This window comes from Castor canadensis, chromosome 13 (genome assembly GCF_047511655.1).
Source record: "Castor canadensis chromosome 13, mCasCan1.hap1v2, whole genome shotgun sequence".
Taxonomy (NCBI): Eukaryota; Metazoa; Chordata; class Mammalia; order Rodentia; family Castoridae; genus Castor; species Castor canadensis.
In genome coordinates this window covers 84,250,107-84,275,272 of record NC_133398.1, presented here as the reverse complement: position 1 = coordinate 84,275,272, position 25,166 = coordinate 84,250,107, and the positions used below count along the sequence as shown (strand labels likewise).

The following is a 25,166-nucleotide window of genomic DNA, read 5'->3' as shown; positions in this document are numbered from 1 at the left end:
CTCAGTTAAACTCTTTTACCCTAGGCAACCTTGAGAGAGCTTATTTTTTTAAATAATTTTTTATTAGGATATATTCATTATGGGGGTGGATTTATAGTGACAATTCCAATTAGGTTTATACTGTACATTAGCTGCAGACTGTACCTTCCCCTCACAGACCGTGCCTTCCCCTCAGCCCCTCCCTGCCCACTTAAAGCAATTGCAAGAGGTTTCTTTGTTCTATTTCATATATGAAGTCCATCCACCATATTCCCTCACCTTAATCTCCTTCATTCACCCTCCTCCCTCCCCCGTACCTATTGCACACGCCTGTCTTTCATTATTAATATTTAAGTGGATGTTCAAAGGGGTTTCTCAATGTGGGTATACTTTACTTTGGTCTGTTCAACCCCTTCCATTGCTCTCACTTACCCCTTTACTTCCCGCCCCCCATTTTTTAACAGTTTTCAATACACATCCTTATATCCTCCACCTTTACAGATACTGTTTTACAATATTGCTAATGCTCTATCATTCTCTTTATTAATCCTCATTTTAGAGGTGAGGAAATGGAGGCCCAGAAAGAAGTGGTTTGTTCAAGGTCATCTGCATAGGAAGAGGTAGGGAGGGATTCCAGCTCAGGACCCTCTGTCTCTGAACCTACTGTTTTCTTTTTTTTAATCGTATTTATTATTGTTGTATCACTTTAGGATGGGGTGTGTGGAAGGTCAAGGAGGGGAATACTGAGAGGGGAGGCAGAAAAGAGGCAGCAGAAGCAGATGGATGAGGGGGAAAGCATTCATCTTTTCTGCACTTAAGGAAGAAAAGAGCCAGAAGAGAAGGAAGCAACTGAGGAACGTCAGGAAATTCTGTGAAGAGTTTTGTATCCTACTGATGTGCAACCTAAGATTAACTTCAGGAAAGAAGGCAGGGTTTATATGGCTTCTTGTTTGAAAACATCATAAAGAAAATCTGTCATCTGTCCTAAAGTTATTAAGCAAACTTATGTTGCTGTTTTCCATAACTACATGATTTTGGGGGCAATGACTTTCTGTACCTGGATAGTCAACAATCAGATTGAGGGCTGGGGATGTTCAGTGGTAGAATGCAGGCTTAGCATGTGCAAGGTCTTGTGTTCAATCCCCAGCACCATAAAATAAATAAATAGGTATAAAAAAATGTAAAAATCAGGGGCTGGTAGAGTGCCTGTCTAGCAAGTGTGAGGCCCTGAGTTCAAGCCCAAGTACCACCAAAAAAATTTTTTTTTGAAATTTTAAAAATCACATTGAAAAATTCTACATTGTATATCTTAATGTGGTCATTTCTGAAAGCCACTGATTTACTGCAAGGGGGCTTTGGAGGACCAAAACACATCTATCCACATTCCATGGGCTAAAGGTGTTATCTGAACCAGACTACATGGGGTATCCCAAAACCTTATTAATCACAGAACTGTATTTGTATTTCCTTTCTTTAAAAGAAATTTTTTTTGGTGGGACTAGTGGTTGAACTTAGGGCTTTTGTGCTTGTAAAGCAGGTGCTCTATGCTTGAACCACACCTCCAGTTCATTTCTGGTTATTTGGGAGATGGGGTCTTGCAAACTATTTGCCCAGGCTGGCCTTGTGTCTCTATCCTCCCAATCTTAGCCTCCCCAGTAGCTAGGATTTATAGGCATGAGACACAGGGGGCACCTGGCAGAAATATAATTTTCCTTTTCTTTTTTTTTTTGTGGCACTGGGTTTGAACTCAGGGCATCACACTTGATGGGCAGGTGCTCTGCCACTTGAGTTGCTTCACCAACCCCAGAAATATAAATTCTTACAAACAACTTCACCTCAAAAATTCCAAAAGAAATCCTAACAAGCTTATGGGCAAAATTTAAAAAATATACATATATATGTTTTCTATCGGTGGATCTCTGGGCACTGGAAAGGTGACTAAGTATTGCACTCAGCTGTAACTGGTGGCTGCTGGGGAGCTCTCTGGAGCACCAGGATTAGAAAGACAGCTCTCCCACATGGGAGTTTGGGCCTTGGATTCCTTGTCAGTAAAATAGGAATGATATTAATACTTAACCTAATAGCAAAGGTGTGAGGACTGAATGAAGTAATACAAATGCAGAAAATACCTGGAACTGGTCTGGTGCATAAGTGTTCTGAACAAAATAACGGTATGCCTAAGTTTAGGAAATAAATAGGGGAGTCTAAAATCAAACTGGTAGTGGGGCGTTGGTGGCTCACACCTGTAATCCTAGCTAGTCAGGAGGTAGAGAGCAGGAGGGAGGATCTTGGTTTGGAAGGTAGCCCTGGGCACTTCTGTGAGACCCTGTCTCGACCACCCATCACAAAAAGGGCTAGTGGAGTGGCTCAAGTGGTATGAGGCTAGCAAACGTGAGACCTGAAGTTCAAACCTCAGTACCACCAGGAAAAAAAAATCAAACTGGTGCATGAAAAAAATAAAAAGGAATTCTACTGACTTAAAAAAAATGTGGCAGGATGGGGATGTAGCTCAGTGGTAGAGTGCTTACCTGTCCTGTAGGACCTGAGTTCAATTCCTAGCATTTCAAAAAAAGAAAGAAAAGTGCAAAGTACACATAACATGAAGTTTACCATCTTAACCATTTTCAAGGGTTTGGGGCACTGAGTGTACCCGTACTGTTGCGCCATCTACACAACTGTTTCATCTTGCAAAATGGAAACTCTATACCTATACAACAGTAACCTCCCATAACTTTCACCTCCCATCCTCAGGCAGCCATCCTTCCACTTCTTGTCTCTATGGTTTTGACTTCAGGTAAGTGCTCTGTCTTTTTTTTTGTGACTGGCTTATCTCACTTCGCATAATGTCCTCAAGGTTCATCTATGTGTCAGAATTTCCTTCCTTTATAAGACCTATTTACTTTTTAAATCATCAATTTTTTGCTCAAAATTTCAGAAACTTAAGATGTAATTCTGATGCCAACCCCCTTCCTCCAGCAAAGGCAAACAACTCTACTGAAACACTTCCCAGGAGTTCCCTGAAGATAGTGCCTCTATAGAAATGCTAACTGAAAACCACTTTTCTTAAGAAAGGTATTATTCCTTGAGGCTGGCTGTTTACATTAATCAACATTTCTCTAATACTTGTCAATGTTTTGTAACACTTTTTGGAGTGCCAATTGTAGCTTGCCAGTTCTTCTGAAGTGTGCAGGCTGCAAATGGAGGAGCCAGAATGGTAACTCTGTTCCCTTGGGGCTATTTCTGCCACAGGGAAGCATAAGTTCTTTTTTATCATTTTCATTTTACATAATCATTAGTTATACTGATGGCAGCTAGAAACATTGGAAGAACTGATTAGTCATTGTGTAGGAAAAGTCCAGGCTTCCCTGTATTTTTGTATTTGCCTTCCTTTAAGGCAACCAAGTTTTTCATTACAAATTGCAGATTTTAATCAGTTCCCTGCACAAACTGGAAATCTGTTGACCAATGTTACAAAAAGTTTTCACTTCAATAAACATAATGGTGACAGGAAAAACAGAAGCAAACTAAATAGCTTATGATTAAAGAAAAAAAATTGATGGATGGGGATCTCAAAAGTAGCAGGTTATGCCTTGCTACTTTTCTTGGCTTTTCTGGAAAATTTTATGTATTAGCTCATCATACATACAGTGGGACCTCTGTATCCATGCAGCTTCTGCATCCATGGATTCAACCAACTACAGATAAAAAGTATTCAGAAAAGAAAAAAACTGCATCTGTACTGAACATGTACAGACTTTATCTTGTCACTATTTCCTAAATAATACAGAACTGTTTGCATAGCATTCACATAGTAGTAGGCATTATGAGTAACGTAGATGATTTAGGTGCATGGGTTGTGCATAGGTTGCATTCAAACACCATGTCCTTATACATAAGGGGCTTGAACATCCGTGGATTTTGGTATCTGTGGGGAGTCCTGGAACCTATCCCCCAAGCATACTGGGTGAGGAAAGGACTGGGGGCCTCTGATTCTGGATGAGGATAACATAACATCAGTGTTTGAGATTTAGTGTTATTTTTCTTTTTAAGATGACTAGTTAAAGCTTAGTACACAGTGCAATAGTGTGTATCAGCACTGCATTTCAAAATAGTAAGAAAAATTAAAAACCCAGCTAATAATTTATACGTTTCATGGCTGGGCTCAAGTGATAAAAAGACTAGCAGAACAACTATTCATAAAAGAAATTAACATAAAATTTATTTGCTATTGCCTAACTCTTAACATATAAACAGTTTTGCTCTTTTATTTTATGGTAGATTTTCTAATGATTCTGAGCTTTACCGCCCACGAAAAGACGCATTAGAGGATTACTAGTGTAATGCCCTTAATGTATTTGAGGATTTCTATTTTAAACTAATTGATAACAAATGGACAGTTAGGAAAAAACAAACAAGAATAAATAGCATAATAAAATAAAAATATCCAATGAACCAGAGCAAAACACCAATGGGTAACATGACAGTTTTCCTATATCGGGAAATAAAAATCATTTGTTCATACTTTTTTTTAAGCTAGAAACATCATGTCAGTTTCTAAACTACTAAATGAATGCCACTTAGCATGTGAAAAAAGATGTAGACAATGAACTTTTAATTGCTTTTCTAGACTTGTTATTGTGAAAAATTTCAAACATAGAAGAGATAAAAGAATAATAAAAAAATAGCTACAAACCTGTCCTTAAATTCTGTAATTGTAAGTTTGCTGGCAAATTTGCTTTCTCTCCAGACAAAATTTTTTTTTTTTTCCTGTGGTACTGGGGTTTGAACTGCGGGGCTCACATTTGCTAGGCTCTTACCACTTGAGCTACTCCACCAGCCCTTTTTGTGATGAGTTTTTCAAGATGGGGTTTCTTGAACTATTTGCCAGGGATGCTTTTGAACCTCTGTCCTCCTGGTCTCTGCCTCCTGAGTAGCTAGGATTGCAGACATCAGCCATCAAGGCCTGGCTAGTTTTTTGCTTTTTACTGTTATTTAACTCAATATAATATTTCAAATAGTAATAGCACAGCCATAGCCTTAAATGATAGCAAAACAGGCAACTGATAAGACTGTCCATGAACTTAAAATGCCTCATAGGGATACCTATTAAGAAATCTCAGAACTGGTATTGATGTATGTAACCGTTACCCATTTGTAAATGAAGGAGCCTAGAAATAAAGGATTGGTTGACTTGCCTGTGGCAGAGAATCCTTTTATCCTTTGCCATTGTGTCACACATGACCAGGCTCATTTCCAAGCTCCTTTGGGGTAGGTATGGCTCTGACATAATTCTGGTCAGTGGAATGGCAGAGGAAGTGCTGGGTGCCATCTCCAGGCCCAGGTTTGAAGGAGCAGCTGTCCTCCATATTTTTTCTAATTAACATACATTAATACTATGATGGGTTTTCATTGTGAAAATTCCATACGTGCTTATAGTGCACTTTAATCCATTTGAACGGGGATCCTCCTGATCTCTGCCTCCTGAGTAGCTAAGATTACAGGTGTGAGCCACTGGTATCTGGCTTCTAGACAACTTTTCCATTTGCAGTTACGTATGTCATCTGCAGCCACATGCTTTGCCACTCATCTCAGAATAACAACCTCCTACAGAACCACAATATTTTCACGCAACAAAACCATAACAAACACTAGGTCCTGAGTTCAAGTCCCAGTACCACCAAAAAAAACAAACGAAAGCCCTAGCTACTCAGGAGGTAGAGATCAAGAGACCATGGTTCCAAGCCAGTCCTGGCAAATAGTTCCTCAAGACCCTATCATATTCCAATTTGTTTTTTGATCCAGGAGCCAATAAAATCCAAACATTGCATTTTCACTATATGCCTTTGTTTTTAGGGACTAATCCTCTCCTACATTTTTTTTTTCTGTCTCATGACATTGACTTTTTATTTTCTTTTGGGTGGTGCTAGAGATCAAACTGAGGGCCTCTCCCATGCTAGACACTCAGTGCACACCCCCTGCTGACACTGACTTTTTAAAGAGCCCAGGATTGGTATCTTGTGGAATATACCAACATTCTGCCATTTAACTTGTTCAGCTAGGCCTATTTTCATTTTAGAAACATGAAGGTAGTTGGAGTTTATATACTTGCCTACTAGTGCCTTTCCCCTCCCCAGAACTCACTTGCCTTTAGGAACACCCAGGGATCACTGATTAGTTAAGCTCTAGTCTTAAATTAACGCTTCAAAGACTTTGCTAGCTTCAGAAAAAAACATTATTTAAATAACAGTGCCAAAGCAAAAGCTTTTAAGATCCATGGAAAGCTGTCTCAATGTAATGTTGATTTCCTAGCAAGTCTTTGGCCTGCAGCAAAGGTAGGTCATTACAAAGAACTTTAAGAGGCCAAGGTTTGCACTTGTTATGTGAATACGTAGGAAGGAGCATCAAAGGTACTTCCTTGAGCTATTTTTGTCTACCAAATGCCCCTCAGCTTCTGTTGTGCTAAATGCTAAATTGAAGGAATAAAAAGAGTCTCATCCCAAGTTTTATCAGACTTTACAATGGGTTAAAAAGTTGGTGATGGTGGTAGGGATTTTGGGGGGAAAAGGAGGCGTGTGGGGGGGAGATGAGGGTGGTGCTAACTTTTCTGGGATCCATTATAGGACTGCAGTTGTGGGTCAGGTGTCAGGGTTCCTACTTTCCAAACATGAATTCCTGAGTTCAAACTCATCAAAAAAAAAAAAAAAAAAAAAAGAAAGAAATAAGTAAATGAGACAGGTTTAGGAGCTGGCGGAGTGGCCCAAGTGGTTGAGTGCCTGCTTAGGAAGATTGAAGCCCTGAATTCAAACCCAAGAACCACCAAAAACAAACAAACAAAATTTGTTTCTGCATTATGACGTGAACTCCAGGCAGTGTTTGATCACTGGGTTTGATTTTCCAGGGCATCTTGCTGGGTGGACTTGGGAAACTGGTAAGAAGCCCCTTTGCTCAAACTATTCCAAAGAGTCTAATCATGAATCTACTTTATTGGTGTGAAACTTCCAAATTAGTCAGATTATATGAACACATAAGAGCGTGCCATCCATGTGCATGTCAACAAGCTTAGAAGGAGCATCCATAAGCAAAAGAACAAGTCACAATGGCATTTATATCTGTACTTTCATGACTGTTTATAAACACAGGCTTCTTTGGGCTGATACTTCTCTGAAAATATAGACTAACGTAAACAAAAGGTTAGCCCTGGCTGTGATGGTGTTCTGTAGGCCACAGTCAGGCATTTTAAAAAATATCATCAGCCTGCTACGAAAGTCCATCCACTCGGTACCTCAAATTCTCAAACAGTTTATTTGAATGCTGGGTGAAAGAGGAATCTCCTACAAGTTTTGGGCTTTAACAAGGTAAACAAATGGGTAGACTGCAAATGTAAACATGGCATTTCCTTCCAGGCTCATCCCAGTTTCTAAAATTCCTCTCCCTCCCTCCTTTCAGGCTTCTCATTCCCAAGGTTGGTCTCTTGTACCCAGTAAAAGTACGGAAATTGCAAAAGAGACATTTTTAATTATAAGTACTACAGTAATGAATTCAAGTACACTCATTTATCATAAAGGGCTTTCCCATCTGTCTCTAAAGTATACTTAAAAATGCTGTGTATTTGATAACATTAGCACAAGCATCTTCCACGTTAATGTTCATCGGTTTAGATGTTCACTCCCCACCCCCAAAGCCAGCCTAGTGGTCGGTCCAGAAAGAGCACGTTTATCTCTATGTTTGGAAGTGCCTGTGTGGTCTCTTCCTAATTTATTTGTACTTCAATCCTTGGGGATCGCTTCTCAATCCCTCTAGGCAAAGGGAGATTAGGGAATGGGGCTGTCTGCTTTTCCCCACCCTGCCAGACAAGGGAAAACAACTTCCCCAAGTCCCACAAGTTTTTCTGGCCACTGTACAAATTGTTCTTGAGCATGGAGAGTTTCCAAAAGCCCTAATTAGCAACTTACAGCAAACATTTCTTTGCATTAGCTAATGATCGGGCTACACTTGTAAGCAAACAGAACCAACATATCTAATCAATGCTGAAAAACCAACCAAACGCCTATTAAACATCTGGATGTAATCTTCTAGTTAGAACAAAATGAAAACATATGCAGGTTCCTTTGATGTGCGTCTTAACAAAGAAATTGTTGATAAAAAAAAAACACACTGGTCAGTCAATGTGTCATTCTCATAAAGTCTGCTCATTTTTCTTCAAATGCTCCTAGTTTAATTTAGCTGGTTTCCTGCAATCTCTAATTTTACCATATTGTGTGAAACCACAAGAGATTCTTTGGATGTGATTTTATTTGAGGTTTTACTGCTGTATGGATCTGCTACTGATTTTTTTTCCTTCCTCTGCCTTCTCCCCTCCACCTCCAGGCCCATCCAGTTCTTTTCTTTGGTAATGGGGTGGGGAGAGGAAAAGATTACAAAGTAATGCCGTGAAAATTTCTTCTGGACCTTACATTCTTAAAGGGTTTAAGAAAACTCTCAGTTGGGGGGGGGGTGGGGGTGGGCAGGAAGCCAAGTGAGGAAATGTAATAACTTTTAGTTAAAAGGAAGAGAAAATGACAAAAGTAGTCTTTTAAAAATTGCCACAATTATCTCATATAAGAGGGTAATAGATTTAAAAGAAGCCATAATTTTTATGATTAGCATCCATATATTTTCCTATGGTGTGTAGTAGCATCCAAACTGTATAACATTTAGTGTTTTGCAAGTTTTAAAATTTTTATCATGTTATTGTTGTTCTGGGGTACATTGTGACATTTGCCAAAGTGCTTACAATATATCTTAGTCAAATTCACTCTCTCCATCATTCTCCTTTACCTCTCTTCCCTTCCATTCTTTGAGTAGTTTCAACTCTCTACTGGAAAATTTTTCCATTTTCATACACAAGTACATAATTAACATTTAGTTTCTTCATTACTGATGCTATTTGTGAGTTGAAATTTTGAAAAACAGCAACAAATGGATGGACATATACTCATTTATACATCAACATAAAATCTTTGATTCTTTTGCAGAGGATAAAAGAAGTACTGCTTTATTTCAAAATTAACTTCCTATGGAACCAGTGTACTTAATATTACTTCACATAAAAGCATCACAAACATATGAGTATGTTAAAGGTAAAGAGGATTATGGCAACAGTCTTTAAGTAGAAGACCTAAATTATAGATTTCATGAGTAGGACTATTTTCTTTTAAACAGGCTGAAGGCAATCTGCACATATATTATTTATTTAAAACATAAGATTAAAGCTACTTGATTGTTTAAACACCATCATTTGTAATGCAGTTTGATGAGAGTTTTGTAGTATAATTACTACAGCATGACAATCATGGAGAAAATATGACCTTGAAAAAGGACAGTCTTCTCCCTCTCTTAAGAAAGATACTGTGAATGAGAAAGATACCTTTGAAAACCAGCCATCTTCATACATGCAATTAAAGGCCTACCAATTTTAAAATCAGTGTACATTTATGTATTTTGTTTTGTTTTTTCCTCCACATATTACATTTTTAGGATATCAGAAGGCCTGGTCTGGTTTCAGACTCTGTTGGTAAAGAAACACAGTTGAAAGTGTATTTCCAGTTTTTACTCCTAGTAAACTGGGAAATATGGTGAGTGGACACATTTTCATTGAAGTTATTAGAGAACATTTAAAGTTCTCTAATTCATAAATGTATTACGAATTATTTTGTAGGAACTGAGGAAGGGGGAAGAAGATAGGTAGAACATGTTTGCTCCTGTCCCCAACCATACTGTTCTAAGTTTTCTGTTTAAACATAATTGCCAGTGTGCCCATTTAGTCAAGGCACCCTAAGGTAAAGCTTAGGGAAGGCAGAGAGAAGCCTCAGCTTGTGTACAGCATACTTGCGGCATCCAAACACTTCCTCCCCAGGACTGGAGTGGATTATGGGATGATATGACCACAGACTGGCACATGTGGCAAAATCACTGGATAATTTCAAGGGAACACATTACTTGCCCATGGATCATATGATTTCAAAAAGCCCTGAATGTGGAGCAAGACTGCCTTTCTTCACCAAATTTAACAAAGGAGGGGCCATGCTTGCTTACTGTTCATTCTCCCTGTTAGTAAAATACAATGAGTAACATAACCCCCTTCCCAATTCCACTTAAGAAAAACACCAAAGCTCCCACACCGAATTTGCTGAAGAATTTACTATGTTCTTCAGACTGGCTAAAATTGCTCTTTTACTTTTCATTTATAATTGATATTTGAGATTGATGCAATTATAGGCAAATCAGTATCATACATATTTAAAAACGCCAACAGCAAAACGTATTAGGTAAAATGATTTAAAAAATATTTCAAAGAAAAAGATCTCTGTAAAAGCAAATCTTCAAATATAAGACATGCCTGTTTTATAATCTTCCCACAAGTCTCTTGAAGGTAAAATAAAGGGAATGGGAGAGAGGTATTAATGCCTAAAGCTTGTTAACTAGGTTCCAATATAAGATGAATGCTTGTCGAAGGTGCGTGCACCTATCTTATGGAAGAAGTTACCACCATTTGGCTAAAATACCATTTACCCACTGCCACCGTGAAAACAAGTTCCACTTAACTCTTAAAGAAACGTAGACCTGCGGCAATACTGAAGGTTTTCTGCTGTGTTCTACAGAGAAACAAACACTGGAGACTCTCACTACGAGTTATACAGCATTTCTCTTTAAATCTCAATATCCCTTTTAACTCAAGTCCCATCAAACCTTAGCCACGTCATTTACCTAACTCTTCGCATACAGCAGCCAACACAGCTCAGCTCAGGGGTACCACCCAAACTATTGGGGTGGGGTTGGGTGGGCGGGACAGTTTTTTCAGGTCTCAAATGCTGGTTTATTTCATTGTCTGTCTTTGTTGCCAGGAATTGGAAACACACTCGTGGTCTTGTTCCTGGGTTTCCTAAAACCTTCAGCCACCTCCCTCTTCCTCTAATTCGGTGAAGTCAGATTTAAGACAGCGACCGGGATTTCTGGCCGTGGTCAAAGCATCTTGTGTGCGCTTTGGGATACTAACGCCTAATACTGGTGACATCTTTGCACAGAGTTGTTTGAAATCCCGAATCCTGCCACCTTAGGCGCAAAGGGTGGAGTGGGTGGGCATTATAGTCAAGTCTTAAGTCGCTGGTGTATGCATGCCAGTCAACGCGTTGATCACTTGGGCATTTTCCATAAAGTGCACAGTCCACTTCTCGCGCGTCGCGCAAAGGCAGCTCTAGGAAAAACAAACCTCTGAGAAATTTTTGAATGTAACCTCACTTTCGGCCGACACCGAAAAACGCATTTTGCTCGAATTACCAAGACGCGCCCCACTCCATCCTTCCCAAATAAGAAACCACAGGGTTAGTCTGTGAGCTACTTTCACGGAGATCCGAGAATTTTCAATAAATGGAAAAGTGAACAAGTGGCAGGATTTCTACAAACTCGAGCCCCCGGCTTCCACCGCCGCACGCTCGCAGGTCCCTCCAGCTCGCGCGCACTCGCGCGCTCCCCAGTCGACCCCACGTTACTTTGATTGACAGCCCGGCCCCGCCGCTCTCCTTCCCACCGACCTTCCAATCCTCCGTGCCAATCTCCGTGTCTCGCCGCTTCCCATTGGCTGGCTTTGGCGTCCGCGGCTCCTCCAGAAACAGTTCCTCACCGAGCCCGGGAGAACGCGGCGGGCGGAGGAGGGGCGGGGGGGCGGGAGAGGGGTGGATGGAAGGAGAGACGGGGGAGACGGCGGAGATGGAAGCGAGCGGGGTGGGAGAGGAGTGGGGAGGGGGAGCAGACTATCCGGTGCAGCTCTACCATAGGTTCCAGGGCGGCGTTGCGTCAGCGCCCCACGTTGGACGCGACGCACACGATTGGCTGACGCTGGACCTTCCCGCCGCCCAGGCCCACGTCCCCCGCCGGCTCTACGCTCGCGGCCCCCGCCCGCGCGGGGCTGGGCGGGGCCGGCGCTGGTTAGCTCCGGAGTGTGAAACCGCGTGTTAATGTAACCGGCGCGAGAGGCGCGGGCGGCGGTGGGAGCGGTGGCTGCAGGAGCAGCAGCAGCGGTACCCCGCGCCCCGAGTCCCCGAAGCAGCCGACTACGCCACCCCCACCGTCGAACGGTGGGGCCGGACCCGCGCCACTAGGCAGGACCTGTGTGTGCCGTCTCTCGGCGACGGAATCCTGGCAAGCCCCATCGCCTTAACGACTCCGGACTCGCCTGCTGAGTTTGCCTGCAGGAGAGGGAGGCCGAGCGGCGGAGTGCACTCCTGCTCTTCTTTACCATCTCGTGGATATCTTCTCCCGGGTCCTGAGAGAACTTTCCAGTGGACCGGAGTGCCCTTTGCAGAGGGGAGAACCGAAGGAAGGGAAGTAAGAAGGCCGAGGAGGAAGGGGCTGAAAGGGAGGGTGCGGGGCGCGGCGCCCTGATGCGCCCCAGGCTAGAGGAGCAGAGGGCGGTTGCGGGACTGCACTGCGAGGAGTAGCCCCGTCCGTCCTGGAGGGTTTGTGCAACCGCGGAGAACACCGAGTGCCGGTCGCACGGGGCGTGACGAGGCGCCTCCCGGCGCGCCCTCCGCACTTTCTCCGCCTAGTCATCCCTCGCTCCCCAACGGGGGCTGAGGCTCCGGACCCGCCGGACGGGGAGCCTCTGATTCGACCCTGACTTCGCTGTCTCTTAGGGGCTGTAAGCTCCTGGCCGAAGGCGCGGCGCGGACCCGCGGGAGTTAGCCTGGAACGCCGCCGGTTTGTTAGTGTGTGGGGTTAGTGGGGGCGCCGCGCCACCTGCACCTCGCCTGCCACCACCGCCGCCGCCGCAGGGAAAACCTGGAGAGGAGGCCGACCAGGAGAAGACCAAACAACAGCCCGTCTGGATTTGTCTGCCCGGGACGGTGCCCGGAACGCGGATCGCCGAGGGGAGCGCAGCAGGAGCCCCCACGCCCCCACTTCTGCCTTGGCCACGCGGTTTGTGGTATAGCCCCAGCGCACTGTCCCCGGGCGCCCGCGTCTCTGTGCACATTCTAGGGACAACCGGGCCCCGGGCGGTCCACTATGTGGCCCTGAGGGCTGGAGCCCGCACCAGCAGGAACAGGAGCAGCGGCCGGCGCCTAGTGGCCGGTGCGCCCCGCCGAGCGCGCTTGCGTGCGTGGCCAGCGCGCCCCCAACGTTCCCCACGTTTGCTTGGCTTTCCTGCTTAGTTTTCCTCCGCGGGATTAAAGTTGGAAATTGAGCGGAGAATTGAGTTGTCCGGGAACAGAGCCGCGGCTGCCGCCAGAGCAATGTTCCCGCAAAGCCGGCACCCGGTGAGTCTGAGTCTGGTGGGTGGATGGGGATACGAGCGTAGGTTGGGGAAATGCTTTTTCGTGCGACAGGAAGTCGTGCACCCCCCCTTTCCTCGGTGGTGGTGGTGGGGGGGGGGTGTCCTGGTTGCTCCCATCCTGGGGTGGGAGTGAGCTGACACACAGTTTCTCCCTTTACTCTGGGCCCCCTCCTACTTGATGTCTAGACGGGGCGGACGAGGGCGCCAGAAGAGGTTGGAGTTTCTCGCAGCCACCTCTTCCCCTTTCCTCAAGGCGGATAGGGAGTCCCCCTCCCCCCCTTTGTTTGTGGTCTTGCTTATTTACATGTCAATGCGGCCCCCGTTCCGGTGTGCCGGGAGGTGGCCTGTCACTCTGGGAATGGGGAGCGTGAGGGAGTTGTTTTTCTGTCTGGTCCTCTGGGTCATTATAACCCCTGTAGGGGAGGGGAGGGCGACGCGGTCTGGCTTGGTCCTGCCCAGCCTTCTAGCAGTTCTTTCCATCGGGAGTGACCCAGTCGCACTTAGCACGATCCGCCTTGGAGGCCCGAGGATCTTCAGAGCCTCTAGAAGATGGGGGCCAGGGGAAGACCTACTTTCTCCTCCTCCAAAGTGAGTCGTAAACTCGAGTTTGGGGTTTCGTTTACCACCACTCTTAACTTTATTTTTTGTCCCACCCGTTTCTCCCTCCCCTGACTTTCTGCTTTATCCATACGCCCTGGGTCCCCCTCTCTGGTTACCCCCAGACGCCGCACCAGGCTGCAGGCCAGCCCTTCAAGTTCACTATCCCGGAATCTCTGGATCGGATTAAAGAGGAATTCCAGTTCCTGCAGGCGCAGTACCACAGGTGCGTGTCCGGCCGCGCCGGGCGGGCTATTGGTCACCCAGGCTGCCGGGTGCCCCTCGTCACCCGGCGACGGCGCCTGTACTTAGTACTTGTGTCCAGGCGGTGGCGTGTGGAGTCGCAGTTAAGACCTGTCATTCATGTTACCCCCTTTCCTGGCTCTTCCTGGCCGGTTCTTCCCTTGTCTCCTCCTCCTCCCATTGTTTCCCTTTTGCCCGTTTGCTGCTGTTCCAGGGAGTCCTTTTTCGTGTATTTAGGAGTTGCATGAGAACCGTCAATATTTGCACTTCACTTATTTATTTTGCAACAAGCTGAGCTGAAACATTGGTTTAATCGATGCCTCAGCACTCAGTGTGGGTTCAAGGAACCAAAGCCATGTTGAAATCACTGTTTGCCATCCTAGAAAATTGGGTTGTCTGAAACAAAGTCCATTAGGGACGGCTAGATGCTTTTAGTTACGCCCATCATTGGTAATGATGAAGGCAGAGGTGGATAGTAAGGGAAAGCACACCTGCCTCGGCCTGATTGTGGGCTGTTTTGGGTAGGACGAGGGAGTGGAATTACTTTTTTTTTTTTTTTTTTTTTTTGCTGTACTTGGGTTTGAACTAAAGGCCTACACCTTGGGCCTCTCGATCCTCTCTCCGCTTTTTAAAAAAATGTGATAGTTTTTCGAGATAGGGTGTTCCGAACTATTTGCCTGGGTTGGCTTCCAACCGCGATCCTCCTGCTGTCTGCCTCCTGAGTAGCTAGGATTATAGGCTGAACCACTGGAGCCCCAGCTGGAGTTACATTTATATTAAAAATGTTAACCTTAGTTTCTTCATGTAATGATACCTACATTCAAAGAATTTACTTTGTGTAGTATTGTGAATTGTCCAGAAAGGTTATTTACATTTTGGTTTATTGGAAATAAAAAATAACTGTTCTGACAGTTCTTTTCTTTTGTCATGCTTGAGAAAAAGCACTGAGATGTGGCTAAGTGGCTTGGTTGTGAATTTCTTATTTTGTCAGGGATTTTCTGATTATTGACCTTTTGTCAACTTGTAGATAATATCTCCAGAGCTTGTGGCATACTTGTACACACTGTGTTTACTGAACAGGGAGAACTTCAACCCACTTCATTGCAGTGGCCACTTGACATATTTTGGCAGGGATTTGAAAACCAAAGGTTTTGAAAGGGACTAACCATTGTAGAAGTAACTTTTCACATAAGATTTTCAAATCTGGAGACTGTTTTTAACTTGGCAAAGATGGTACAGCCTATGCTGGAGACTGAAGATTGTGCAGATTAGATTTTGCTGCAACCCAGAGAAGCAAATTTTGATGCCAGAAGGTAGGAAACAGATGACCACGAGGAGGAAATCTGTTTTGACAGATTTTCATTCATAGCATCTTACCAGGTATGCACCAAGAAGAATAGAAGTTGAACTGATAACCCTGTACTAACTGTTCAGCTTATTCTTTTTTCTTGTTAAATACAAGGACAAGAGCTTTTTGGTGTTTACTTAGATAGTTTATGGCTTTTCCAAATTGGTCTTTGTTTTTACTTGAAGTGCAAATATGTGAGGCAGATGTTAAAACAAATGACATAATGTTTACGTTAAGTTGCCTGTTTTGTTTTCATAGCCTTAAATTGGAATGTGAGAAACTGGCAAGTGAAAAGACAGAAATGCAGAGGCACTATGTGATGGTAGGTATCTAAGACTGGACTTTTTTCCTTTTCATAAAATATTATTGGCAAATACGTGTTAACATTAGAAAAACGTGAGTTAATGAAATGCTTGATTCTCTTTTCTCTTTACAGTATTATGAAATGTCATACGGATTAAACATTGAAATGCATAAACAGGTAAGCTTTAGTTAAATCTCAAGCTGGAATGAGGAATCAGTTCATAGGGTTTTATAATACTGGCTTTGTCCTCTATCCTGGGCTGTGTAGGTGGGTATTTTTTTCTGCCTTCCTGCAAGTTGTTGGTAGTATTGCTTCTTGACAGTAACCTAGTCCTAGGTGAGAGGTGTTTTGAAAATGTAAATGGATCTGTTTATACACACTGAGGAACTGAGATTCTTGAGTTTACTTTGTACCTGGAAGATTTATGCCCCTGGTTCAGAGATCTAGGGTATCTTGAACAGTTGCTGATGTTTACAATAGTTAATATTTTTTGTCATTTTGGGAAGGAAATGTAGACCTGTGGGGCAAAGGAGGGTACTTAAGAGTTTCTTTAATCAGATTAATATCTTAGTATACAGTTAACTCTGGAGTGCTCTTTATGCTTTGGGGCTACATAAAGTGGAACTCAGGATTAGTGTCTTATTAGCAAACATCTTTTGAAAAATTTCTCAGTTGAGGCAGGTTTGGAGGTGAAAAAAGCATTCTTTTATAGCCATGGCATATGTTGGGAGTTACTCTAGTCCTAGTGGTTTTAAAAGCATGAAAAGATTAGTGACTGGCTCCAGGTATGACTATGAGTTTGCAAGTTCCCATAAAATTCACACTTATGGCTACTATAATGGTGTATAAAAAGAGTATTGAGCTGGAACAAGGCACTAAGGACCTCATAAGAGAAGAAAAGCTAAATGATTGCTCAGCCCAAAGGACCCTCGATTGAGTAGTCATTGTCTGCCAAAGAAAGCATTAATAGCAGGGTGTAAGTATTCTGGAGATATGCTGACATTCACTTTTTCATCAAGACGGTGGTACAATAAGTCTTTTAGAAATCGATTGCCTCTTAAAAAATTATCATCAGATGAAGTTGCACAGTTGGACACATTTCAAAGTTCAACAATACAGTTCTTACTTGATGTATATGTGCTATTTCATCTAAAACCCTTGTTTCATTAAATTAAAGAGCATAGCTGACCGGCTGGGGCACAGTGGAGAAATTGATTAGTTCAGCCTTCAGATCTTCCTTATATTCAAAGACTTTCATTAAGCAAGTGTGTTTCAGAGTTGAATTCTGCTTTTGTAACTCTTCACTCTTTGATTTTTAATTCATCATAGATTTCATAATGTTAAGTTATCATCATGTACATTGGATCTGTTCTCAGATAAGTGTTTGGAAAGAGGTAGCTAAGTTCAGGGCCGTTCATTAGTAATACAATTGGGCCTTTTAAAAAGTGCTGATTTGACTCTGATGGGCAAAGTTGGTTACCCAGTTTATGTTGGGGTTTTGCCTTTGTTTTTGTGTTTGAATGGTACTCCTTTATTGAGACAGTTGTAACGTGCAGTATATAAGCTAGAAAATATGACTAACTTACAGTTCTGTGGTCATTTAAATTATGCAAATAAACTTGACTTAGGTGTTCTAAGTGCCCTCTCTTGTTTTTTGAAGGTCATGTTTTTTTTTTTGGTAATAAGTATTATGGAAGAGTTAAGAGGAGAATAAGCCTTTTCTTAAACCCATAACCTCATTGACTTCTTTTGCAAGGGAACACCACTTCTGTGTGATATTATATGCTGGTGCTGGGTTTATTGGGGGAGCTAAAAGAGGTGTGTAATTCTTCTGGATTCCTGTAGGGTATATGGTGGGATGACCTTTTCTTTATCTTGTAGGAGGAAGGGAGAAGGGGCCAAGAAGGTCAGAAGCCCTGGTGTGAAAATAGTTTTCTAATGGGTTTCTGTACTGCACTGGGCATTTGTTGGGTATATTCTGTCTGTCCGTGGGTCTGTATGCACTAATAATGTGCTGTGTATAATTGGCCCAGTAATTTGAAAAATGTGAAAAGCTGAGAGACACCCTGTTCTTCGTAGTAGGATATTAAGCCCCTGAAATTTAGTTTATATTGTAAATGCTGACAGACCCTTAACTAGAGTGGTGTGCAAAGTAGTGCTATAATTCAGTTTAAAGTGTTCTTACATTTGAAAAACATCCTTTTGAATGTCACACATTAATAATAAGTTCTGAGGAGGCATTTGGTGCTGCCAGTAATCATAATTCTTATTAAAACTGGTGACGTCTGGCCCCCAGGGTGTAGCCAGGCTCAAATTGATGCTTTTTGCCGCCTGATCACCAGCATGGCCTAAGTGCTCATTATATTGTAGAGAGGGCCTTTGGAGCTCTCATTAGATTTGACAGGAATTCTCTCTAGGGGGAAACTGGGCATTAGCAAGACTCCTGACAGGCTGAAATTATTCCTGCTTTATGGCTTATAACCAAATGTTAGCCAGGCATCATCAGGGGACACAAAAAATTGTCATTTCTGACAACATCTTTGTTACTGAAAAAAAAAAATGCAGTGATGGGGAAACTTTGTACAGAGAGAGCTTTAATGCTGTTAAGATTTGTCTCCAGTATGATGATGACCACTCTGCATTCCCATCTTTCAACGGGTTTATGAGAAGGGGTGAATTTTAGAATTCAATGTCAGATCTCACCACTAACTTCTGTCTGGAAGAATGGTATAATTGTGGCTTCCTTAGTTGGTGTGGTGCCTGCAGTCCATGTTTATGTTGTGTCAACACTTCCTGATAAGCCTTTCCCCTTACTTTTTCTGCTCGTTTGTGACTGGTTACGAAAAGGCAGCTTTTTGTAGCATTAAGATAGTTCCCGCCCCCCACTTTAGGGCTGTCCATTTCTATCCATGTAGATGGTAAATTCTAATTGTTTCTAAGCCAGAGAGACATGGAGGCTTCTCATGAGAAAGTGAGACAATTCTGAAATCACCAAAGTGTTGGTGTACATTGAAAAAATAGCAACCCAATGTGACTGGTTATTTCAAGGACTGCTCCAGTCTGCATTACCTCCTGTGGTATTTTGGGGAGCAAGATGTACTGTAAATGCGTACATAAGCCTTATTTGTCTAACTTTGTGTGTCTTTTCTGCATGCTGATAAAACTGCCTCTAAGCAACTTGGGAGGCTAAGGCAGGAGGATGGCAAGTTTGAGGTCGGCCTGTACAACATAGCAAGACCACCTCTCAAAAAAAGAAAATTATTAAAAACAGTCTGTAAATTGTCATTTGTGTCTTCAGTTGCATAGCTTTGTTTTGTTTTTGGTGGACCTGGGGTTTGAGCTCAGTCTACCACTCGACCATCTCTAGTTCATTTTGCTCTGGTTATTTTGGTGTCTCATACTATTTGCCTGGGTTGACCTCGAATTGTGATCCTCCAGATCTCAGCATCCCAAGTAGCTGAGATTACAGGTATGAACCACTGTACTCGGCAGTTGTACAGTTTTCATTGATTTGTCTCTTACATTCTACACAGGCATCCTGCAGAATATATGGGGTAGGTGTTTTGTTCTGCTTTTCCCTGTGGGCATATGTTCAGTATCTGAGGCTTGCTTAAGGCCCAGGGTCTATTGAAGCTTCAGCTGGTGTTGCCTCATCCATGGTTACCAGTGCGGCTTCCTGTCCTAGCAGGCTGCCCTTGGGAGGCCGGTAGCAGAATTGCCTTTGGGCCTGTTTGTTGTGATCCATGCCTACCTAGTGTGCATGTCTCTAGTTCTCCATCTCTGTGCTGAACACATTTCCAGTTTGCAAGACCTATCAGAGCTAGCTGCGTTCTCTAGAAGTTAGGGAAATCAGCAGTGCTGGTTTTCTGTGATCTGTGGGAATAGAAAGTTGAGTCCCACTGAGCAATACTGTCCTCACTTTAAAATGTGTTTAGGAACAAAAGAAACATGTTGGGAATGCTGGCAGAGGCCCAGCTCTGGAAGTGAGTTTGATCAGTCACTTGATCTGTGCCTGCTGGAGACTGGGCGGATGAGCACCTGGGACTCTCCAGGCCTGTGACGAATTTAAATTAAAGGACTAGTTCTGGAAGGAAAGATAACACATTTTGCAATCCTGATTTTGGGTGGGTGAGGAGAAAAGGCCTAGCCTAGCATTTGCCAGCTTTGTGTGATATTTCACTAAGCATAGACTCTCAGTCATAGGAATCTTGGAGTGCAATTATTTTCACAGTTTTGATGTGTATTTTAAATTTTCTCTTACAATACTAAATTGCTTTGTGGGCTTTTTCCTTTTTTAAAAAAGTGTTCAGCCAGGTGCTGGTGGTGCTCACCTGTAATCCTAGTTACTTGGGAGACCCCCCATCTCCGAAATAACCAAAGCAAAATGGGCTGGGGGTATGGCTCATGTGGTAGAGAGCCTGCTTTGCAAGCTGAAAGCCCTGAGTTCAAACCCCAGTTTCACCAAAAAAAAAAAAAAAAAAAAAAAATTTGGGTGGAACTGTTAGGTATTTCTCCTGAAATTTCTTAGATGTGATACTCACTATCTGCTTGTTAGTTTAACCTTTCTTCATATTTTTTAACCCTGTTTTTGTCTGCACATTTCTCACTGAGCTTTTTTGGGTGGAGGGCATGGTGTGATGGGGATGGGACCCAGTGCCACTTCACACTTGCCATGTACATGCTCTGCCACTGACCTACAACCCTAGCCTTGGGAATTTTTTTTTCCTAAATCAGAATCTCAGACACTGAAATTACTAACTGGAGTATAGGCACTTAGGCTTAAGCACCACCAGGTGTTAATCACCTTGTAATACAAAGAGGGTAGCTGTCATCAAGATTGGAGTACTCCCCAACTTCCTTTTCATTAGCCAGGCCTGTCCTTTACAAGCTAAGTTCAAAGAGATAAAGCCCCTGCTGTATTTGAAGCTGAGATTCTGAGGTGTAAGATTAGCCAGCAGGGTTATTTTTTGTTGTTGTTTTTTTAATCAACAAACAGGGTTGATTTTTAAACTACTTACAGTAATTTCCCCAGCCTCTTCAGCATTTGGCTGATGGCTGATTTCTAAGGCCTGCACTGGGCTAAGAAGAGTGAGGCTCCAGAAAACTTAGTTATCACAATTAATAATAATTTAAAAATTAAATGCCTCTCCAGATCCACACAGAACAAAGTAACAGAATTTTTCTGAAAGACAGGATCCAAAAGGAGGGTCACATTCAGGTAGGCAAGAGGTAGAGTTGGAACTGTTGGGGGTCAGAGCACCTAGTGGCCTGCCCTCTTGAGGGTCTTATTAGGAGTGACTGTGATCTGCAGGATTTACCTTGGCTCCAGTGTAGTTCATTGAGGTCACTTTACTAGGGGCTGGGCATATCATGAACAAGGTCCTAGGGCCTCAGTTTCCCTCACTGTAAAGTGAAGGGGTTGGAGTAGACCAATGTCTGTTTGTTTCCCTCATGGCCCAAGTCATCCCAGCTCACACCCCCATAGTCAGCACCTTGTGTCTGGAAAGTGAGGAGAGCCCTTTGGGGCTTAAAGATGCTCTTCCAAATAGTGTTTAGTAAGAAGCAGAAAGAAAATGGGTTTCTTCAGTAAATATTTAAATAAATCATCTTGAGTGACAGTTAAAAACTAGAAATATAGTCAGTTACTGGCTCATGGGACCATTTTGTGTTTCTAGACAGCTGAGTCTTTGCTTTTTTATTATTTTGTGGTTTCCAGAAATGGATTAAATAGAAAACTGAAAAACCAAGTTTGAACCCAAGGCTCCATGCTTGCTAGACAGGCACTCTACTGACTGAGCCATGTGCCCAGCCCTGTTTTGTTTAGTTATTATTTTAGATAGGATCTCAGTGTTTTTGGCCTGGGGCCCAACCTCAGACCACCTCCTACTTACACATTCTTTGTAGTTGGGATCACAGGTGTGTACCATTACACCTTATTTGCTGAGATAGGGCTTGCCTAGGCTAGCTTCCAACTGTTGTCTTGATTTCTGCCTCTGAGTAGCTGGGATTATAGGCATGAGCAATGGTGCCAGGCTCTTGTACACAGTTTTACACACAAATACACAAGCTAGCTCTGTCCAACAATTTTGGTTTGTGTACATCTCAAGATCCTTCTTCAAGTTCATGGAGTCCAGATTAAAAACTTGAATCAGGAGTAGCAATATACTGTAGGTCCTTATGCTAACATTAAAAATGAAATCTGTACTTCAGTTCTAATCCCATCTAAATACTTGCTCTGGTGGTTTTGTTTTGCACAAATGATTTTCAGTCAGAATATCCACTGAGTCATCTTCATGAGGAACTTAGTTGTAGTACTATATTTGGATTTATGTGTGTGTGTGTTTGTGTGTGTGTGTGAGAGAGAGAGAGGTGCATTGCTGAGGGCTGGGTTCCTTGTGCATGAATCACTGTCCCTCGAAGGAACCATTGCTTATTACTTAAGGGTGACCACAGTTGCCAGTAGTTTTCGAGAAATTGCATTACAAACCTTTCTCAAGATATTAAACTGAATTTAATCACTAGTTTTCTTAATAACAGTGATTATAAACATTGATTATCTCAAGCCTGTACATTGTTGTCCCATCTCCCAGAACTTCAAATGTACTGAAATGGAGAGAGAAATATACAGTAAACACCCATCTTGCTCCTGTTATTGCTAGGAGTCTTTGTAAATTAGCACATTATAGTACCTGTGTGTTTCGGATCTTAACATTGAACACACCTCTCCCCCCAAAAAAACTAATCTGGAGAATTTTGGAAGGGCTTAGTAGAGAATCAGGCCTTTTCTGTAGCTCTAACCTTTATTGAGACATGGTGTGAGGGAGGGAGAGATTTTCATTTGTACTTTAGAAATTCTGTCTTAACAGGTTTTCGTAATGTTTTTCTGCTAGATTTCCCCATTGTGATTTTGGCATGATTGTATTAGATGATCCACCATTATATGGTGTTCAGGTGCATTCAGCTGTCACCTGAAAACACAGATTTGTATTTAAACAGAAAGCAAGACTTGTCCCTCACTAAACCCCTTAATGAAATTTGGGATTGTAGTGCACCTAGTGTGCTTGCTAGGGGAAATGGCTGTAGAGTTGTTAGGTAGGAAACGGGAAATGATTTGAACTTGGTGTGTGTAGAAACTGTCTTGGAAGGGAATTTCAGTTGTGGGTAGTTCAGGGGTGCAAAGGGCGGGAAAACAAAGCCTCTTTGAGGCCCTCACCATGCAGAGCAGGGCAGTCTCCAAGGCCATGGCCTCCTGGTCAGCTCTCCAGGAGCACAGCCTTTGTTCCCTCCTTGAGCAAACAGCCGGTCAGAGCCACTTACAAGTGTGGTGACCAACCAGCATATTGACACGTTCAGGCACAATAGAAAACTGCATCAGGAGGCAAGCCACCGGGATTTGCAGTAAATATATTACAGAACACAAGTGACTTGCCGATACCGCTTGTTTAGTAGTTTGCAAGGGCAATGGCAGTATGGATTTTTGAATTAGAAGGGAAGAGCTGTTCTTTCTCTGTGCAGGAACATCTCGCTGATGTCTGGGGAGAGAATTGATTTAGAGAACAAAATGCAGCTGCCTTTATTTGTGTCATTTGAAAGGCTTCTATGGATTAATGAATGAAAATAAAAAGGGCGCTTTGGGTTTAGGAAAGGGGCCTTAACATTGCTGTGCATCTTGCTGTGGATGGAGAAAATAAAAGGAAGGAACATTCCAACCCTGTGTATCCTACAGCTCCAGGTTAGTTATAGCTATTGTCACTCATGTGAGTTACAACTCAGTTGGTGGCTGGTTTTTTTGTTTTTTGTTTTTTTTTTCTTTCCCTTTTCAGTGCTGGGTTGTGAACTCGGACTACACCTTGAGCCACTCCACTAGCCCTTTTTTGTGATGGGTTTTTTCAAGACAGGGTCTCCACCACTATTTGCTCAGGCTGGCTTTGAACCTTGATCCTCCTGATCTCTGCCTCCTGAGTAGCTAGGATTACAGGTGTGAGCCACTGGTGCCTTTTTTTTTTTTTTTTCTTTTTCTTAAAGACAGGATCTTGCTATGTATCCCAGGCTGGCCTGAAATTCATGATTCTCCTGACTTGGCCTCTCAAGTTGTTCTTTTCAGCTTTTTGGTTTTCAAAAGTCAGTTTGCTATTGTGGTGTAGGCTTCACTGGGTCATAAAAGTGAATAGTTTTAGTTCCTATCCATGTAACTCCTACTGGAATTGTTTACAATGCAGGAACACCCTGTCAGTCTCTCAGCCTACCTTTCTGTGGATATTATTTCTCCTTGAAAAACAAAACATAAACAAAACCAGGGTTAGAGGATGACAGTAGCACTCCATAGAGTGGTTACCTGGATTAAGTTAGTTACCATGTGGAGGAGCAGTTCTGTTGGATCCTGGCATGGGGGCAAGCTTGTTACTAATCTATTATCTAAATATATTAGCATCTGACTGGCATTGTGGCCCAAGCTGTAGATCACCTACTTTGCAAGCATGAGACTTTGAGTTTAAACCCCGGTCCCACCAAAATAACAATAATAATAATAATCCTAAATCTATTAGCCATCCCTTTAAAATCCACCCCTGCCATTGGGCTTGCAGGCATTGTTCCATTTATACTTCCATCTTGTTCACAAGCCCAGCTTCTTTTTCTACATCTGAATGAATTCACTTCACATTTTTCTCCCTTCAATTGGAAAGACTTTTATTTGTTTTCTTCTAAGATCATAAGCATGTATCTTTAGGCTCAAAAGGAAAAATTTAAAAATACGTTAAAAAAATATAGCTCCTGTTGGCAACCTGCTGTCTGAGGAATTAAAATGCTTTACTCAGACCAGCCAGCAAAATGTCTCCTTGGAAGGCAACAACTTTAAGTAATTAATATAACTCCAGGGATAATAAAGTTGTGTTGCATTTTTTCATTTAAGATGATGGATAAATAAGATTGGCTCATTATTTTAAAGTAAGTTTTGGCAGAATAAAGAGTGGGAGGTGTGTTTCAGATTTTTTTTTCTTTAATATAACATGGAAAACTGTGATTTGAAGAATTTGTCATCCTGAAAAGAAGTAGTGGGGTTGCATGTGGAATTGCAAGGTCAGGTTGTTGCTTGGTTAGAGAAGGAGTCAAGCATCAAAGCGTGTGTGTGTGTGTGTGTGTGTGTGTGTGTGTTTAGAGAAGGAGTCAAGCATCAAAGCGTGTGTGTGTGTGTGTAGGTGTGTATGTGTTTTGTTGCTGTGGAATCTGTGAAGGGCTATGCAAAACTTTGAGTAGAAAAGTTGTCACATTTCTCATCTATTCCATGGCTTGAGATTATTAACTGTCCCATTCACAGCTGGTGCTTATGTGCTAATATTTTCGGAAACAAAAATAAACCCTCCCAAGGGAGATTGAAAATACTGGAA

The 25,166-nt window shown here is 42.6% G+C and overlaps 2 protein-coding genes across 23 annotated transcripts in view; one reads left to right on the top strand and one right to left on the bottom strand.

The window, feature by feature from the left end:
• The window catches only part of LOC141415468 (uncharacterized), an 86,027-nt gene extending 73,460 nt beyond the window's left edge, over positions 1-12,567 (bottom strand). The window contains exons 1-3 of the mRNA XM_074052185.1: positions 12,497-12,567; positions 12,254-12,410; positions 11,550-12,112 (exon numbers count right to left, since the gene is read on the bottom strand). Coding sequence (XP_073908286.1) covers positions 11,550-12,112; positions 12,254-12,410; positions 12,497-12,567 — 791 coding nt within the window. The remainder of the gene's footprint in view (positions 1-11,549; positions 12,113-12,253; positions 12,411-12,496) is intronic.
• The window catches only part of LOC109696682 (TLE family member 1, transcriptional corepressor), an 89,665-nt gene continuing 76,476 nt past the window's right edge, over positions 11,978-25,166 (top strand). For 4 of the 22 annotated variants that reach the window (XM_074052139.1, XM_074052138.1, XM_074052122.1 and 1 more), the window contains exons 1-4: positions 11,980-13,271; positions 14,011-14,111; positions 15,735-15,798; positions 15,913-15,957. In XM_074052139.1, coding sequence (XP_073908240.1) covers positions 13,248-13,271; positions 14,011-14,111; positions 15,735-15,798; positions 15,913-15,957 — 234 coding nt within the window. In that variant the 5' untranslated portion in view covers positions 11,980-13,247. Of the gene's footprint in view, positions 13,272-13,707; positions 13,877-14,010; positions 14,112-14,145; positions 15,509-15,734; positions 15,799-15,912; positions 15,958-25,166 lie in introns of those variants that run through there. The other 18 variants (XM_074052141.1, XM_074052131.1, XM_074052133.1 and 15 more) reach the window with 11 other exon arrangements.